The 19,321-nt window shown below is 38.5% G+C and overlaps 1 protein-coding gene across 3 annotated transcripts in view; it reads left to right on the top strand.

Annotated features, from left to right (window-relative positions):
- The window catches only part of cyld (cylindromatosis (turban tumor syndrome)), a 41,550-nt gene extending 35,831 nt beyond the window's left edge, over positions 1-5,719 (top strand). For all 3 annotated transcript variants that reach the window (XM_028438205.1, XM_028438215.1, XM_028438226.1), the window contains 3 exons: positions 127-245; positions 1,236-1,452; positions 4,374-5,719. In XM_028438205.1, the coding sequence (XP_028294006.1) occupies positions 127-245; positions 1,236-1,452; positions 4,374-4,558 (521 nt within the window). In that variant the 3' untranslated portion in view covers positions 4,559-5,719. The remainder of the gene's footprint in view (positions 1-126; positions 246-1,235; positions 1,453-4,373) is intronic.
- The last annotated feature ends 13,602 nt before the right edge of the window (positions 5,720-19,321 follow it).

Here is a 19,321-nt window from a genome sequence, read left to right on the forward strand (position 1 = left end):
AATTTATAATCGTGAGTACAATATTGATCCAAATAATTGGGATTAACATTTTGGCCATAATCGTACAGCACTAGTGTCCATCATCACTGCTCACTGTTGGTCTTTTGTTTTCTATCCGTGGTTTAGCTCCGAGGGAGTGCCGTATCTGTGGAGGCCTGGCTCTCTATGAGTGCAGAGACTGTTATGATGACGGCGATATCACAGCTGGGAAGATTAAACAGTTCTGTGAGAAGTGCAACACACAGGTAAACAATAGGCCGCGGTGGTTCCCACACTTCCCCGTACCCCTTCAGACAGTCAATCTTAAACCATGTACCCCCTACTTCTGCGCACTTCAAAAATATAATAATGAAATGCAGTTTTTTTCAACCTTGGGGTCATGACCCCATGTGTGGTCGCTTGTAATTCAAATGGGGTCCCCTGAAATGTCTAATAATTTATAATAATAAAAAAAACAAATACTGAATAAAAATGAATGAAAATAATTAAAATGTTTTAATTATTCTTTTTCAAATTTTAACATCACAGACACAGTCTTAAACAACTGTATTCTATACTTTCATTTTCTCAAATCTAAGTTTAGTTCATGCAAAATGCAGAATAAAAATGTCTGAGCTGGAGCATCTTGTCACTGTGTGCACATAATCCTGGCAACAACAAACATTATCAAAAGCTAATTCTAGAAAGAAAAAAAAGTCTCACCAAAAATATGTGATATTAAAGTGGAGTCACAAACCACTGATGTAATGTCATATACAATGTAGCCCTACAGTGAAATTTGTCTCTGAATTTGACCTATCCTGTTGAGGAATCATATGTAATAATAATAATAATAATAATAATAATCTGTAACCATGGGTAGTCTTACATCGGCTAATGTAATTTGTGGCAATGCTGATTGATTTATATTTTTTTATTCATGTACCCCATATGACAATTTGCGTACCCCTGGGGGTACCCGTACCCCACTGTGAGAAACTAGGCAATAGGCTGTAAAGCGTCTATATATGGAGTGTCCACTGGGGGGCAGCAGATCCAAAGGAATCCTACATGTTGGTGTTGGTGTGGAATTTAGGAGTAAAACGTGTAACACAAAGTCACTGCTGTAAGACTTTACATGTAGACCTGCTTTCTTTTTCTATGCATCTCTTATAAAACATTAAACAACTTAGTGTTTGTATTTGTGTCCCTACAATGGGAACATCATGGTAGTTGTGTTTCTGCTCGTTCCGTAGGTTCACCTCCACCCGAGGAGAAAAGCCCACCGACACGGCAAACTGTCCGTCCCCAAAGAGCTCCAGGACCGGGCGGGACGGCAGGGCAGCTACCCCCGCCAGAGGATGGAGCTGTTCGCCGTGCTCTGCATAGAAACCAGTCATTACGTGGCCTTCGTCAAGTACGGCAGTGCAGACTCAGCCTGGCTCTTCTTCGACAGCATGGCCGACCGTGATGGTGGGTGGCTTCTCAAGTGTTCGTATCAACGCTGCTGCGTATTTAAAACCCAGGAGGTTGTAAATGTCTAGTTCCATAACACCACCCTGCATCTCAATCACTTTTCTGACTATTTAAAGGTTTTAAATATCTACCAATGTTTAATGAAAAAGAGCTTTAATTGGTTTACTGAGTTTTGCTCAGTAGCACGTAGTAAGAGTGCAGGGTTCCCACAGAAAACGTCTTAAAAGGTATTACATTCATGTATTTAAAAATAAAGCCTTAGTTGTCATTAAAATGTCTTAAATCAAGTTTTCAAGTATTTTAACACCATAATAAGTATGATTTTATCATTGTAATTAGTCTCATATTTAAAAATAAATGGTTACATTTGTTTTTAAAAATATATATAATTTAATGTAACATCGTGCAATCACGACAGCAGAACCAACTTCCAAACAGTGATGTGGTTTCTGCAGGACTGCAGATGTGCGTCGTTCCTTAGCAACTTTCAACAACATGAAATTGAAGATTTCTATTTATTTTTGTTGTTTTAGAGATTTCTGGCTATTTCTGTAATCATCATGTGTGTTTTTGCAGTGATTTTGTTTGTTTTTTTTTAATTTTTTGTCTGTTTTTTTTTTTTGTGTATTTTAACTAACATTTTGTGTGTTTACTTTGGGGGCCGCCAGTTGCATGTCTGTGCTAGACCCTGGGAAAAATGTACCATAACCCTATGTAATTGATGTGGCATTTTTCCCAATTGAGTTTAATGTGAAGTTAATCTAAATTTAATTTCAAATGGCAATAAAAAGTCCTAAAAAATGTAATTTGACTGTAGCTGTAGGAGCCATGGAGTAGAAAAACAGTTTTGTAATGAATGCAGGTTCATTTATGATCTTATGATATATGAAATAGAAAAATAGAAATGTCAAACCTGGCAGAAAGCATTAGTCCATGTGTATCCACATGTTACCATCACACGTGTGAAAAGCTGATGCAAATATTTAATATAAAATGCTATCCTTTAACATACACTATGTTGTGAGAATCTCATTCTCTTCCATAACCTTGAAAAACTGATTTCTACATTCATTGCTTTTTGAAAGTAAATAAGAAAAGACTGTGCATTATGGGAAACAAATTAATTAGAACTGTGCTCTAAATCAGGGGTCACCAACATGGTGCTCGCAGGCCCATGCTAACCCACATGGACCATGTGAGGGGCCCTCAGGCCTGTTCTAACAGCAGCTCTAGTCACCAGAGAGCTCCATCTAAAGATTTACTTGCCAGGTTTCAAACTTCAAAGATAAATACAGATAGGTAAATAATGTCAGAGCCTTAGTGCAGTATAATACTCCTGTCTTGTCAGAATTTTTTCGTGAAAATAAACATTTAAAGATGGTTAGTAATACAGAATTTTTGTCAAATGTGCTCAGGTATCACAAATAGGATTTTGTTAAATATGCTGCAGTTCTGGTGTTTGGATTCTGATGGAATATATTTATAAAAACAAACGCAAAGTTGATTTTTGTAAAATAATACAAAATTGTTAAATTGTACATTTTAAAATGAGTAAAAATTAATTGTAAACATGTTAGATGTTTTACAGTTAGAAGTTACTACTCATCTTCTATCATTATCTTGCCCTCTAATTAAAGTGAACCAGTAAAAAATGTATGACTTGTATATTAAACTGGTAGCCCTTCAGATGAATCAGTACCCTTGAATTAGCTGAGCTTCAGACAGATTGGTGACCCCTGCTCTAAACCAGTGGTTCTCAAACCAAGTCCCCCCTTTGTCTGACCACAGCCTTTTACTGATAGAAAAATCAACTATAGATCATAATGATGGAATGAATGAGTGACATTTTAAACAATCTCATTTGTAAATAAGTGGTAAGAAACAGTATTTAATGCAGTGGTTCTCAACCTTTTTTGACCCCATTTTGATATCAAGAATTTCTGGCGACCCCAGACATTTTTTTTTCTAGAATTAGTTTTTGATTATGTTTGAACTCAGAGTTGTTTTACTTGCATTTTAGTTTAACTTGATTTATATTTCACAAAGTGAAAGTATAGAAATACAGTTGTTTGAGATTGTGTTGCTTTAGTGTTTAAAAAAAGAACAAAAATTTCAAAAATCTATTTTATTTAGAAATTTCCAGCAACTCCATTTAAACTCCAGGCGACCCCACATGGGGTCCTGACCCCAAGGTTGAAAAATGCTGATTTTAGTTGGCTCCTTAATAGATTTCTATAGTTTTTATAATTTAGACCAGTGTTTCTCAAATGGGCGTACGTATACCCCTAGGGGTACGCAATGGCACTACAGGGGGTACTTGAGAGAGAGAGATGAAAATAAACAAAAGAAAATGAACAAATTATGGGGTTTTAGGATGTTTATTTTTAGTTAAACATGATAATTATACTAAATATTACCAGGAACTCACAAAACAAAAACACACTAAATGACAGAAAAATACACAAGATCACTACAAAATACACAAACATACAAAATTACATAAGAAACAACCAAACAACACTAAAAACACAGACTGAGAGAGAATACTTTATATAATACCAATAACATACAAAAATGACAACAAAAACACACAAAAGAAGAGAAAAATATACTGAATAATAAAAAACTGAAAATGCAACGATCAGTCTTGGTCCCACATCAGGAGGGAGTGACAGGAAATGATAAAAACTAGAAATAAATATTTTCAGGAGACACTAAATACTGTTTATTTCCAAAATGAGATTCTTTGAAATATGTGTTATCACTCGTTCACTCCATCATTATGCTCTGTGGTTGTTGATTCACAGTATTCTGAGCAAAATGTAGTATTTAAACAAAAGGTTGGGGGGGGGGGGGGGGGGGTGAATGAGTTCTGTAAATCTGACTCTGTGTGTGTGTGTGTGTGTGTGTGTTCACAGGAGGGCAGAATGGCTTCAACATCCCACAGGTGTCTCCGTGCCCAGAGGTGGAAGCGTACCTGAAAATGACCCCTGAGGAGCTTCACGCTCTGGACCCTAAGAGCATCCAGGGCCAGGCTCGGCGCCTGCTGTGTGACGCCTACATGTGCATGTACCAGAGCCCAACCATGAGCCTGTACAAGTAGAACCTGCTCCTCCTTTACACCCTGTCCTTCAGCCACCAACCCCCACCTGGACCAGGAGGAGGAGTGGGGTGGCAGGGTGGGGGAGGACCACCGACTGTTTAAAGCAAAGATGAGCAGCTCCCTGCCTGTAACGTTGTGCTGTGTGGGCTTCACCTCCTCCTTCATATCTGCCTGTTTCTACCAGTCAGAGGAGAGAGAGAGAGAAGGGTGGCGTTACAGCCTATTTGCACTGTGCATTACTGTGCATTAGTTTCCAGTGTGGTGTTCTTCATGTAGTCTGATGTAGCTTCCCCAGTATTCCAAGGCTTAGCACTGGTGATGAAGTATTACAACGACCGACTCCCCCGCTTTGGGAGGAAGAGGAACACAGTCGGGAGGCTTTGCTCGGCCGACAAAATGCACCATCGCAAAGACTGACGGGAGGACGCCGCTCACCTCATTTACCTTTAGAAAACAGGAGTCCTGCTATTCTTAATCAGCGTAAAAGAGGGGAGCTTTCTAAAGCACATTAAGGCAGCAAACACCAGTCCTCATCCAAACTGTGTGTTGTTCTAACAAAAAAAACAAAGTGTGAAATCTTCTTGGTAGCGTAGAAACTTCTGGTTAGTAACATCAGTAAGATCGGGCTTGTTCTCCCAACACACTTTGTCCACGTCTCCACGTTCTCACAACACACTTTGTCCACGTCTCCACGTTCTCACACAAACACATGTAGCTGTTCTGAAAGTCTCATGTATTTGTTAAAATGCTGCACTTTCTGCTTTTTCTTTCTCACAATCTCCAAGTGGAGCCTGCAGTACACGTTTAGATTTCACATTTTCTTTTTTTCTTTCTCTGTTTTGTTTCACTCCCATTGGAAGTCAAGGCGAGCACTAATTTGTTGGTTGGGAGACGTCAAAGAGTTTTTGCGTTTCAGAATACAAATGTGCTCTGTGCATTGCTAATGCAGAGTAGATGCCAGATAAAAACACAACAGAGAGAGACTTGTACAATGGGAGCGCTCCATGCATTCAAAGGGTCAATGAGGTGAAACACTGGGAAAAACCAACTGAAAAAGTCTGCCTGTTTTCTCTAAAAGTGACATGTCGGACTTAACATGCAGTGTTGTCTACGTCTCACTTGTTGTGTTGAGTAAATTAAAAAAATAATATTTTATGTTTACAAAGCCTTTTTTTTCTTTTAAACTTCCTGGTGGCGAGCAGAGAATTTTTGGGTGAAAATAAGCCTTTTAATTAAAAGTGTAATATACAGTATTTTTGCAAAGCACCCAATAACAAAGCAGTGTGACCTAATATTGTTATTTATTCTACTAATTATTTAAAAAAAAAAAAAAAAAAACCTATACAATATAAAACAGCGTCAGTGATGGTGTAATGCTACGTTCACACCAGACGCGGCACAAATTTTCGAGACGCGAGCGCCGCGCAAAAGCTACAGGATCAAAACACGTGTTCCTCATATTCGCTTCATATCTGCGTCTGAAGCGCTTTTCTTTCACGCCGGCGTTCCTGGATTCACCAGGTTAACCAGCGACGCATTCAACTCGGTAAGTTTCACTGTTTTCTTCAGGAGCTGCGCCAAATCCTTCCTGGTCCGGTCCCGGTAAAAAAAAACACTGGGCGTGTTGTAGGTGGTCACACATAGCCACCATTATTATTTTCTCCTCCATGCTGAAATGGGTGAAAAGACTGGTGTCTGAGTTGACAGCCTGAAGTCATTGTCAACAAGGACTCTGATTGGCTTTCACGCCTGCGCGCCACACGAAACATTCGCGTTCAATATTTTCAACAAAGCGAACGACTAATGTCACGGAAAATCGGGAGCATGCATGCGGCGGCCAACGCTCGTACCGCGACACCCAACAGGAGGAGAATTAACCCGGGGTTTCCACTGGATACGTCTCCGCTGCGCCACGGCACCGTTCCCGGTTTTTCACCGCTGTCCGTCGTCCGGTAATTCACACCGGTTGCGTTTTGAGTGGCCGCGGTGCACTCCGGTTGAAGGACTGTGACGTCACGAGACAGAGCAGTTCTCACGATATTTATATAATGGCGCGAGAACGCAGTTAAATGTATGTGTTATAAACACAACAATAAACAGTTAAACGGGTCAGTGTTGCTAACGAAGGAGAACGAGAAGGTTGGACTCTGGATTTGTCATAGACACATTTTTTATCAACAGAGAAGAGATAAAACTGCACCAGTAAAACATGAACTAAATCAAAGTTGCTGCAGTTTACAGTGTAGTTACAGTATGAGAGGAATCAATATAGTGGATGTGAATTTGTTTTTACACATTATGACGTTTTGGTGATGTATTCACTTGAAATATAATCTACAGTGTTTTATTTTGAAAAGTAACCCGATATTTTATTGCGGAGTATGTGCTTAATTTCCTGTTTAGCTTCATTTGCTCTGTGCTGATTGATGCGTGGTGCTCCGGTGTCCGCCAGAAATAGAAGCCCTACGTATATCTGGCAGAGGGCACCGGACTACCACATCTGGGAAGGAGCAGACACGCACCGCAGGGAACCGGTGGAAATTAACACACAGACTAAAATGGAAACCTATCAGCTCCGGTGACGCGGCGGAAATGTAACGCAGCGGAGCCGCATCCAGTGGGAATTGGGGGTTAGCCTCTTATCGCTTCTATCGCATTAACTTTTTATGTAATCGCGCAAACAATTTCGTGACGTGTCTGGTGTGAATGTAGCATTGGGGTTTGATTCTAAACATCCTTGTTGACTGTATGTGGAAGTGCGTTATTGTTCATGTTCATTGTCCATCTGCTGAATGTCTGCAGTGACTCGGCTGTTTATGGAATACAGATGAAGACGTTGGGTAGTGGGCTAATACTGGGTGGTTGGACAGTTTGGGAAAATTTGAGTTCTCCCAACATTTTATTTTGAAACTCATGCTCCAGGAGCAACTTCACTAATTTTATACAATCACAATCTATGAAAAAGTGCATCTGATCTCAGCCCCTAATCAAAGCAGGATGGGAGACTTGGTTATAGGGACCTCTGAGTTACAGGATAAATATATTCATGCTTAGTTTCTATATATATATAATATATATTATATACAATTTGAGAGACAGCAAACTACCATAGCTTGATGCTCTGATGTATTTTCCCTAAACATGTACACAGCTTAACCTTGAAGTGAGTTGTGAGCAATTAAAAGTTGAGAAAGGAAGCGTGTGAGTATTTTCAGACTCTGCAGTGGTTCCATGTGTGATGAACTCTTCCTGGTTCACTGACTGAAGCCTCGTTCTTTGTGACACACAGAGTCTCACAGCGGAGAAAGGGTTCATTTCCCGTCGTTGCATCTGTACAGCGTAGACGTATGTAAAGGGTGGAAATGTAATGTCCGTGATGTTCCTGTAAATGTTAACTATAATAAAGCCTGTTTTGAAGGGTGCACCGTGTGTGTGCTGAGTACATGTGGGGATGGAAGCACCACATTTAGCTCATTTCTGTTGCTCTTTGCCTTCCATGTTGAGTGTGTGCCTGCAGCTCCTGTATGATCAGAAATACGGATGCTCAGGTTAGCGTCTCCCCTGGAAGCAGTGATGTTAAAGTGCTCTTACAGCAATCTGTTGGAACATTTAATTGCTAGACTGGAGAAATACTGCAGATCTTTGTATTTTAATAGTGCCCAGTAAAAAAAGCATTTCAGATATCAACATTTTTGATCATCCAAGCACTAACGAAATCAGTTTTCCTCGTCGTGTGGGGAGTGACTTTGAACAATGACAGAGGACATTTGTATGGTGGACTGAAAAAAAAGAGGTTTGTTACTGGTCAAATGTTTTTTTAAGTTTAATTTATTTTTTTACCAGGTTAATTATCGAGAACCAATTTTTATTTTCAATGATGACCTGGCAATACAAAGCAAAGTTTTTTTCATTAAAACAATAGAGTTAGAGCAAATGTGTAATACACGATCGCGTTAATCGTATTACATTTTAGCTATTCATACAGTTGCTGTATCAATGTACCGACATGCTATCCGTACGCAGCGCTCCTATTTGGACAGTTTAGGTTGCGTGACTAAGACTAAACCTAACCCTAACCCTAAAAAGTGTTGCAATATTGGGTTATAACCTAAACCTAACGCTAAACATAACCCTAAGACGCTACGTACGTGTACTTCGGTAACCGTACCAATGGCACCGGGGGTTGTCCGTACGGCAACTGTACGAAAAGACACTTTCTATATATTATGTGACCTAAATTAGGTATGTGGGGAGGGGGTCTATGTATATATCTGTCCCGGTTAATATTATAAATTTAGTGTTGAACAATATTGGTACAAAAAGCTAATATTGAACATCCCTACTATAAACAGTTAACCAAAATTAACCATCAAAGTCTAATCATTTATTTTTTTTGCATCATGTGACCTGACAGTAAATACATTTTAATGACTGTGAAATCATATACAATTAGAGTAGCTCAAAACTCATGAATGATTCAATATTTAATGGTCTCCTGATTAAATTCAACAGCTGAATCGTGTGGGTGTGTTTACAGGGTGTATATATATATATATAAACAGCCCTAGAAAGATCTGCTTTATTCCTGATAGGATTACAATGATCAAGCCCAATTCAGCCCTTTGAAAAGGCGATCATCCGTTAACTTGTAAACATTCCGAGGCTTCTCCATATGAACAACATGTTACAGGCAGATGATGAAGATTAGGTGGAGCCTGTTTTCACTATGTGAGTTCTCTCGGCCTGATATGTTCAGATTAATTCTACATCCACTGACCCAATTCCCCAGACATTCTCTGAGAAAACGATACCCCGGGATAAATCAGCATGTATTAGCCCTACACACACACACACACACACACACACACACACACACACACACACACACACACACACACACACACACACACACACACACACACACACATCACCCCTCTTTAGTTTTCAGTCAAACTTGAAGTCAGCTTAGCAAACTGACTTCAGAAGTGCCAGATAAGTATTTGTCAACAGAACAGCTGGCACACAATGCCCTCTTGTAGCTTTATGCCATAGCATATGCCAGCCGCTCGTAGCGTGCGGTAATTTAGCCGGGGCTGGTTCTACGGGAACAGATGGGCCTGAGTATTGTTATTCCTGCTCCAGCCCAGGGCCCCTGGGGGGAATCACTAAATAAAATCAAAGCAGATGGACCTCTCTGGGCAAGGCTGTGTTTATGATAAACAGCCAGTCAAACCAGTGTCCATCTTACACCTTAACCCCACCCTTCAAACTAACCACGACCAACACCATTACAGTGGTTTAACCTCACCTGCAGCTATTTATTCCCTAAGAAAAGCAGTGTGATCCAGACCAACAGGAATCAGAAAGGAAGTGCCTCAACCAGAATGTAATTACTACATCCACTCCTGACCTTAAACTGTAAAATTCTCTCATAACACAAACTTATTTTTGGTGCCGATTTGAAAACGTCAGGTTATTCTTTCTCACCAGTGGAAGGAGGACTATTTTGTTCTTTTACAACCTTGCCAATATTTCCCAGCTGTAGTTCTCACATGCGTGCCACGAGCACACAGTATGGTCACAGTAAACACCAGTGCATACAGCACGACTCACCCCCCTGTTGTTATACAAGACATGGGAATGAGGGACACTTCTCACTTCACTCCAAATCTACTCTCATTCCCATGGGAAAGGACAGCAATAAACTAAAGAATCCTATCAGCACCAAAAGAAGGTAAATGTTTAAGGTCTTGCAGAAAACAGGGAAGCAGTGATTTCCAGCACTAAAGATAAAAAGTAGAGGGCCAGATCATTTTTTTAACCAATCAGCCCTGAGTCAATATTCCACTTGGTGCTGATTTCACTTGATCGTGAAGCTCAGTAGTGAAGTTAAAGTAGTGTAATCAACATAAAAGCAGAGATGAAAGTGACGGATTACAAGTATTCACGTTACTGTAATTGATTATTGTTATGGGTAATTGTACTTTTTTTTAGCATATTTCTGAATCAGTAATTTTACTTGTACTTAAGTATGTTTTAAAAGAAGTAATTTGTTACATTTCTACACCCAACCATTGCTGAGTAAATTCTTATTTTGAAATCATCAACGGACATTGTGAAATTACAAAAAATGAAATAACACAACAATCAAATGCATCACATCATAAAGCAGATGAAACTTAGTGCACGGCACCAAAACAGCATTGAATGCTGGTTATTTTAGAATTCATAAATGTATCTATACTTAGAGCCGAATCATTTTTTTTTAAATATTCAATTGAATTTACTGGTGTTAATTTTATTTCATTTTTTTTTTTTTTGAGTTGTACAGTTTGTCAAACCTTTGGTTTTATACATATGCCTTTGTAGAATATAAATTAAATTCCAGTTATGTAAGATTTGATATTTTCCTTTTTAAGTTTATACATGAGATGTTTACTGTATGTAAGGGAACTGTGGCAAGAGTTATTACCAAATACAAATGTGGGTGTAAGTTATAATAGTCACTTTTACTTTGAGTACTTTTTCATTGAGCTTGTTTTTACTTGTACTTGAGTATTTTATGTATGACTTACTTGTACTTGAGTACAATTTTAATCAAGTAACAGTACTTCTCGATATGTCACTTTTTACACCTCTATATAAATGCTTTTTTCTAACAGTAGCCTTATCGTTGTTACTTTTACATTTATTTTGACTTCATTTTTATCTCAAATGCTTAATTCTGACCTTTATCTACGTCACATTGCTTCCTTGGCTATACGTCACTTTAATACTTTACCCACTGAGATAATCAATAATTATTAGATTATTTCTGCTTTGTAATCTCAGCCAAGGATGTAATATGTTCACTAGTGTTTAATTATTTGTTTGCCTATTAGCAGCATTTAGTCAAAAGTACTTAACGGATTATGAATACTGTAAATAGAAGATAGACTGTAGGCCTTTGAAGATTCCATTACATTTTGGAGGGTATCTGGATAAATACACTGATTGTGGATCATTTTTTCAAAAAATCTAAAAATCCTTATCTCATCATTGGAGAAAATTAAAAAAATTGATAAACTGTATGACCTTTTACTCAGTTATGTTGAGTTGGTTCCTTAATTAGCCCACCAAGTTCTATGAAGATCTGAATGGGTTGTGCATTTAATTTGGATTATTAGAATAATTTTTTTTAATGGGGTGCCCATACATTTGGACCTACTGAATCCTTATTAATGGGGGTAGACATTTCTTCCAAGCCTTTAAAATGTGAATGGTTCCATGATCAGGATCACTGAGAATATCTGGCATAGAGGATGTTTGTTGCTTGGAGGAGGTTTGCACTGTCTAAGTGCTCTTATTGTTGATGCTTTCTTCAATTAAACATATTTAGAAAATCCTGTTTGGGTCTTCTTTGGATTTCATTGATTAACGTGATGCATGATGTCTAAAATAAATACCCAACAATCCAACTTCAAGTTTGACTTTTTAATGCCTTTAGTGCTTGCTTGGCTGTTAGTAAACAGCACAGTAATGGCATCATTTTTCACCAGTGGAACTAACACACATTTTCAGGATGGACCTGGTTGGCTTGGTTTGAGAATTAATGGCCTCTAAAGCAACAGCTACCAGATGTTGTTGCTCCTCAGAGCCAGGTGTGAGTAAATTACATATGCAGGATGTGTGTAAAATATTTCAAGTCGTATCTTTCACTTTAGAAATGAGTGTTTTTATAGCCCATCACTGCGTTTGACGAAGAAGAAGGAAAGGCCGGTGGCCCCCCCTGGGCCTGCCACACTGGAGCTGATCACATGTGGTGCTCAGGATGTGGATGTTTGATGATGAGACTGAGGCCGTTTTTTTCATTGTGGTGATGCAAACGTCAACATGTAGGAGATAAACATGATTTTTAATTCTAGGCTGGCTGTCCAGATTCACTTTGGTTGGCTGAGAGACAAAGTAACTCTTTAGTTTGTTCGTCTGTGAGCTCGAGTCTGCACAGCACAGGCTTCATAGTGTGTGTTTAAAAAATACAAAAACTGCTACAAACTTTAGGATAAGACAACTACTATTGTCAGGTTTGATTTTTTTGGACAGTCGAGACCATACCTGTCAAGTTTTTAATTTGAAAATATGGGAAATGTTGTGGCGCCCACTTCTATCCGTCCCCCCACCCCAAACAAGCTCTAATGTCCCTTATATTTTAAGGCAAGTGTACAAGAAATCTAAAATAGCCACTTGTCAACCACCTACTAAATACCATTATGTGATTAGAATCTGGTAGGTTTACCTTTATTAACATTGTAATGCTGTGAATATTCCTACTAGGGCTGGGCAATATGGACCAAAAATCATATCTCAATATATTTTCTCAAAATGGTGATGTACGATATAAATCTAGATAATTATTATTTCAAATAAAGTCTGACCAGAAAGACAATTCTGGGTTAAATTTACTGATGCAAAATGCCACACAGACACATTTATTAACAAACAGCTGCACAACATGTGCTACTTTTGGTTTTTTCACCTGTAAGGGACAGCACGTGTGAGTGAGTTCTGTAGTGTGGCTTGTTATGGGGAAGGTCTGGGTTAGAACGCAGTCATTAATCCATTTAACTGTGCTTTACATGTTGTTCTGAGAAGTAAAAGACTAAAACAAGTATTTTATACAAAATAAGCTATAATATATATATATATATATATATATATATATATATATATGATATTGTAGTTTTTTATATCGCCAAAATAGGAAACTTGATATATCTTGAATCTCAAATTATTGCCCAGCCCTAATTCCTACATTATAATACAACTTAAATGAAAACATAAATTGGTATATGAAGCACATTTTTTTTAACTTAATATACTTACAGTTCATATACAAGTCAACGCATTGCATATTTCCTATTATTATTATTATTATTATTATTATTTCATATGTACAAAACATTTTATTTTCATTACATATCTTTTAATTTCTCATGTAATTCTCTGGTATTTACTAATGACTTATTAGACACATTTGTTGCAGACTTTACATCCTTTAACAGTTTTATGGCGCTTGTGATTGGCTGATTTTTCTTGGTGACTTAAAACTCTCTGTCCCATTTTTCAAGGTATTTGCACGAGTTCTTTGTTGGCCGGAAACGTCTTCTTCCATCCATATCTCTTCTTAGTTGTTTCTAATCTCGCGAGAATACTCTGCATATTTTTATTGTTTCTACTTCTTATTTTAGTTTTATACATACCTGTTTTGAAAAAAGAAAAAAGAGGAGGATTGAGGTCTTATTGAATTTATCCCGTCCGGCGTGTGTAATAAGTCCGTGTGAAAGTCTGCGTGTTGATGCTTTTCTCTATCCATTCTTTTCATTATATTCATGTCTTTTAAGGTTCTTATTAAATAAATAGTCTCGGCTCGAGTCCGGGTGGCCATCTTAGATTATGTCGTCATTGCGACTGGCCGAGCTGGAATTAACTTAAAGCGGAATTAAACGTTTACATGATAGAGGAATTATTTAATTCAGAATTAAAATCAGACTAAACCAGCCACCTAATTCAGATTTAAGTTCAATTTGGAATTATAGCTCCCATGTAAACGTGGCCAATGTGAGTGTCTTTGTTAACCTACAAGTTTGTATGGGAACTCTGCCTTGAACCCAATGTCAGCAAAGCTTTACTGCCTGTGAAACCCAGGTATGGAAAAGGCAATGAAATGTAGTGCTGCTGTTATAGTTACCTTTGTTTTAGTCCTTTATCACATGCTAAAACGGCTATGCTAAAAGATGCATAACACCATCCAATGACTTTTAAAAGGCTAATGTTACGCTGAATGGACTTTTCTGTACTTTAAACATCATAAAAGTGCTATTTGGGCTTCATGCACATGGCCACAGTGTTTTTTTCATTGATTCCCTCAATCGTTAGTTAGAGCGTGATTTGCTCCTTTCTTACAGCAGGGCGAGCCCAAACACCTCGCTCCAATTTGATGACGCGTTCCCACTTTGATGACGAATTTGAGCCGGAGAAGCCGAGCCTCCAGGAAGCTCTCTGCTGTGATTGAGATGTAAACAGACACGCCCACAAAGGTGAGCATTTCAGCATCCTTCGCGCAGTGCTATGCAGGGAGGAGGAAGTCAGTGTCCCGTCTATAGACACGTCCACTCATGAATATGCATAAGTAGGCCACAAATCAGCCTGTTTGTGTAGAGTTGCTACCAGAGGCTAAAACTCTGGAAAACAGGCGAGTTTGGAGCATAACATGTGACCTTTAAGTATTAATCTAGTATGTATTGAAAAAGGTTAGCAACACTATTTCTTAGTTTTGTCTTGTGTCTTGGAATTAGTGCATGGAATAATGGGTGGAGAACAAGGAGTGACAGGTTGATGAAAGGTTCCACCCCTCCCTCTTACCCTGTACGCCCTCCATTTCTGTCTACGTAACTCATCATTATTTACAGACGCTCATTGATGGAAACACTGCCTGATGTACTGTTGACTGTGCTAACTGTTAGCACTAGCATTAGTCATTACTATATCAATTCAAATGTACTTATTGAACAACAAATATAAAGTATTACCAAAGGAGCTAGCTTACCATTGAACAAGATAATATAACATTATGAGTAGAAGATGCCTCTGTCTCCATTTAAGTACAGCTGTGTTGATACTTCAGTGAAGTGCTGAAGAAAAGCTCAATAAATCTATTTAATAATGCTAAAAACACTTGAACAATGAAACACCGTCATAAAAACTTTAGTCTACAGCGCAGCATTAAGTTGTGACAAGACATTAGCTCACTATTATAAAGTGTTTAGCTGCTGAACGCTTGTGTTTGTTCAAGTCATTTTGTTGTTGCTTCTTTATCATTATTGTTATTAAAAGATTTTCCTCTTATACTCAGTTTATCACAGCAATGCACCTTCAGCTGTTAATAATTACCATAGTGGAAGTTTGACTTCATGAATTAAAATAAAAAATATAGTTATAGTGTGGGTAGAAATTATGCTTAGGCTTTGACAACTACTTAAAGCTGATATCTGGAGTTTCTGAGAACTCTATGTTTTTGTATCATTCTTTTGAAATGTGAAAAATACCTAACTAGTTTTTTACTATGGTCTACTGCCGGTGGTCCTTGGTTCTATCGACCTCGATACAAATGGAAACTATCGCCAAGTGCGCCCAGCCAATAGGCTTTGACTTCCTGTTTTTGAGACTGTCAATCAAAGTCAATGTGGAACTGTGCACGGAAACAAGGCCCCACGTCACAACAGCAAACAGGTAAATATGATTTTGGCTCTTACCTGACCCATAGACCTATATCAACCTGATGCAATCTTGTTATGTTCTGCGATGCGTGCATAGAAAAATAGAGGCGTGGCTTCTGGTAGAATGCAGAAACGGGGAGGAAGTGGAGCTGTTGAGAGCGGGACATCAGAAACTCTGGATATCAGCTTTAATAATATTGCATACTACCTGTACTTTGGTGCTTTTACACCTCATGGTTAACCAATGTGGCGTAAAAAACACTGGAAAGGATTTTATCATCAAGAAAAACATCATGTCCTTAAATCTATTGCAGACAGGCTGCAAAGCTATTGGTTATTATTGTACAAAATGACAGTTTCGGAGTCAGAGTTCTGAAAAAGTGCCAGAAAATATTGTTTGATTAACAATTGATTGAATAAAAATAAGCAATCGATTACTAAGCACCAAATATATAAAACGTTGACTTATTCAATTCAATTCAACTTTATTTGTATAGCGCAATTTACAACAAAGTCATCTCAATGCGCTTATCAAGATATAAAATTAATAATAAAAAAGAGAAAACCCAACAAGATCCACATGAACAAGCATTTAGCTACAGTGGGAAGAAACAACTCTGTTTTCACAGGAGAAATCGCCAGCAGAACCAGGTTCATAGCTGGCAGCCACCTGCTTCGACTGGTTGGGGTTAGTGAACAGAAGGACCAACAGAACAGGATAGAGAGATAGAACATCAGAGTGTCCCAGACTTATTGAGCTGTGAACCACAGATCAAGAACTGCCATCATCAGCTTCACGACACCTGAAATAGAGAAGACAGAGAAAGGCGAGGAGAAGGCACTGACTGCAGAAAAACATGATATAGTATTATCAAGTCAGCCTGCCTTTGCCTTGGGCCTCTCTCCCAGTGGCCTAGTCAGCACTTATTATAAAGGTGATGAATCTCTTCCCATTAATTGGTAAGCTAACAGCGACTCCAAGGTCTGTAAATGCAATCGTTCACAGACGAGCTCATGTCCGCTCTAGTGGTTGGGTTATGTTATGATTGAGTCCTGTTTATGTGGACTGTAAATCATAACCAGCATCCTTCGCGCAGTGCTATGTATGTATTTTCTGTCTATGTATGTACTGTCAAACGCCCCGCCCCCACGCTCTGTCTCGTGTTTATAAAGCAGCATGAGCTCGGCTACGGAGTGGGTGGGAGGAGGGCGGGCTGTCCTCTTGCCCAACGTCAGTGCGGGGAGGAGGAAGTCAGTGTACAGCTACATCAGAATTTGAATCTCTTCCCGTTTATATGAAATCTAACAGAGACTCCAAGGACTCTGAAATGCCACCGTTTACGGACGAGCCCATGTCCGCTCTAGCCGTTAAGTTAATGCTATTATACGGTATACGCTTCAGCATTTAAGTAGGTTTTGAGTTTAGCCTTAAAGGTGGAGAGTATCAGCCTCCCGTACTGAGACTGGAAGCTGGTTCCAAAGGCGAGGAGCCTGGTAGCTAAGCGCTCTTCCTCCTGTTCTACTTCTAGACACATTAGGAACTTCCAGAAGGCCAGCAAACTGAGAGCGGAGTGATCTGCCCGGAAGATAGGGCACTAACAGGTCTCTAAAATATACAGGAGCTTGATCATGCAGAGCTTTGTATGTTAATAGGATTAATTTAATCTCTATTCTAGATTTTACAGGATGCCAATTAAAGGAAGCCAATACGGAGAAATATGCTCTCTCCTGTTAGTTCCTGTTAGTATTCTGGCTGCAGCATTCTGAATTAACTGGAGACTTTTTAGTGAGTTATTGGGACATCATAGAACTAGAGAGTTACAATAATCTAATCTAGATGTAACAAATGCATGGATTAGTTTTTCAGCATCACTCTGGGCCAAAATATTCCTAATTTTAGAGATATTACGGAGGTGGAAGAAGGCTGTGCTTGTGATTTGTTTAATATGAGAATTAAAGAATAAGTCAGAATCAAAGATAACGCCTAAGTTTTTTACTGTGGTGCTGGGTGACAGAGTAATGCCATCCAGAGACAATATTTGCTCTGATATTTTATCTCTAAGGTGTTTTGGACCAAATAAAATCACTTCGGTTTTATCCTGGTTAAGAAGGAGAAAGTTACGGCTCATCCAGGATGTGATGTCTTTAAGACAGGCCTGGAGCTTAAATAACTGATGAGTTTCATCTGATTTTATTGAGACATAAAGCTGTGTGTCATCCGCATAGCAATGGAAATTTTTGTGTCCAAAACTACAAAATCCAATTACATTTTTGTATATTTTGCCTTTTTTGTATCCATTGGAAGTTGCACCTCCTAATAACTTTGGGTACAACCCAGAAGTTTTAATGATTTTCATCTTCATTATAGGAGTCTTTGGGAATGGCTAATGTTTACTTTCTATACCAAAGAACGATTTTCAGCTGTTACTACCCCCCCCCCCCCCCCCAAAAAAACAAGAAAAACATTCATTTTAAGTCTTTTAATCCTAATTTACATATTTATTTGTTCCTTTCATGAAAATGTCCAAATGAAGCATTTTGGAAAGGATCAGTTAGAAGAATAAAGTTACTATATTTCTGCCCCTTAACTTAATACATAATTGATGACCCCACCAACCGTCTCCCGTCAGTCCACACAATTTTCACTATTTTCTGATAACTTCAAAATGACAAATCAAAATTTACAAATCACCCAACAAATGAACTTTCTAAAGCATCTTGGCAGATGTTTTTTTTTTTTTGCCCTATACGTTTTTTTAAATTGACAAATATTTGTACAAACGTTTAAATCATTTGGTTGAGCATTCCTCAATGAGTGATGAAGCATTCAAAACCCAAAAGATTGAGCCCACACACATATTTTCCTATTGCCTTGAACAGACTGTGTGCTGCATTATCTACTGAAATTCAGGGTCCGAATTTCCACTGCAGTTCTACGGACATGACGTCAAATGGCGCTGAATGTGCGTATTTGGCAGCTTGTAATAATAATAATAATAATAACAATACATTTTATGTATAAGGAGCCTTTCAAGGTACCCAAGGTCACGTGCAGTAGAAAACAAGTTAAAAACAGTAGAAATAAAAAAATACAAAGACAAAATAAGGTGGACAATTATGAAAGGGTTGTAGACTGGAAGAAGACAAGCACGGTTGACCAAACTACTGTTGGTTACACAGAGGCATGTGAACAGCTAGTAAATAAATAACTGTGTCACAGTATCATCTGCTCTGCTATGAAGAGTCCACGTGTTCTTGGCTGATGGCTGCAGTTACCCTAACAGCGGTTGTGTCTGTATGGAGTCTGATTTCTTGATCCTGTTCTATGATCCTTTAAGTAACCCACTATTTTTTAAGACCAACTGTCCAGCAGTGTGACAAACAGAGGGGGTGATCACATTCACTCCACTTAATAACATTTGTCCACACTCCAGAGCCACCAATGAGCCACGTACAGAGAAAATACAAATACACACGTGCTGTTGTGAAAACTGTCATCCACTGTAAT

Source organism: Gouania willdenowi, chromosome 3 (assembly GCF_900634775.1).
Source record: "Gouania willdenowi chromosome 3, fGouWil2.1, whole genome shotgun sequence".
Taxonomy (NCBI): Eukaryota; Metazoa; Chordata; class Actinopteri; order Blenniiformes; family Gobiesocidae; genus Gouania; species Gouania willdenowi.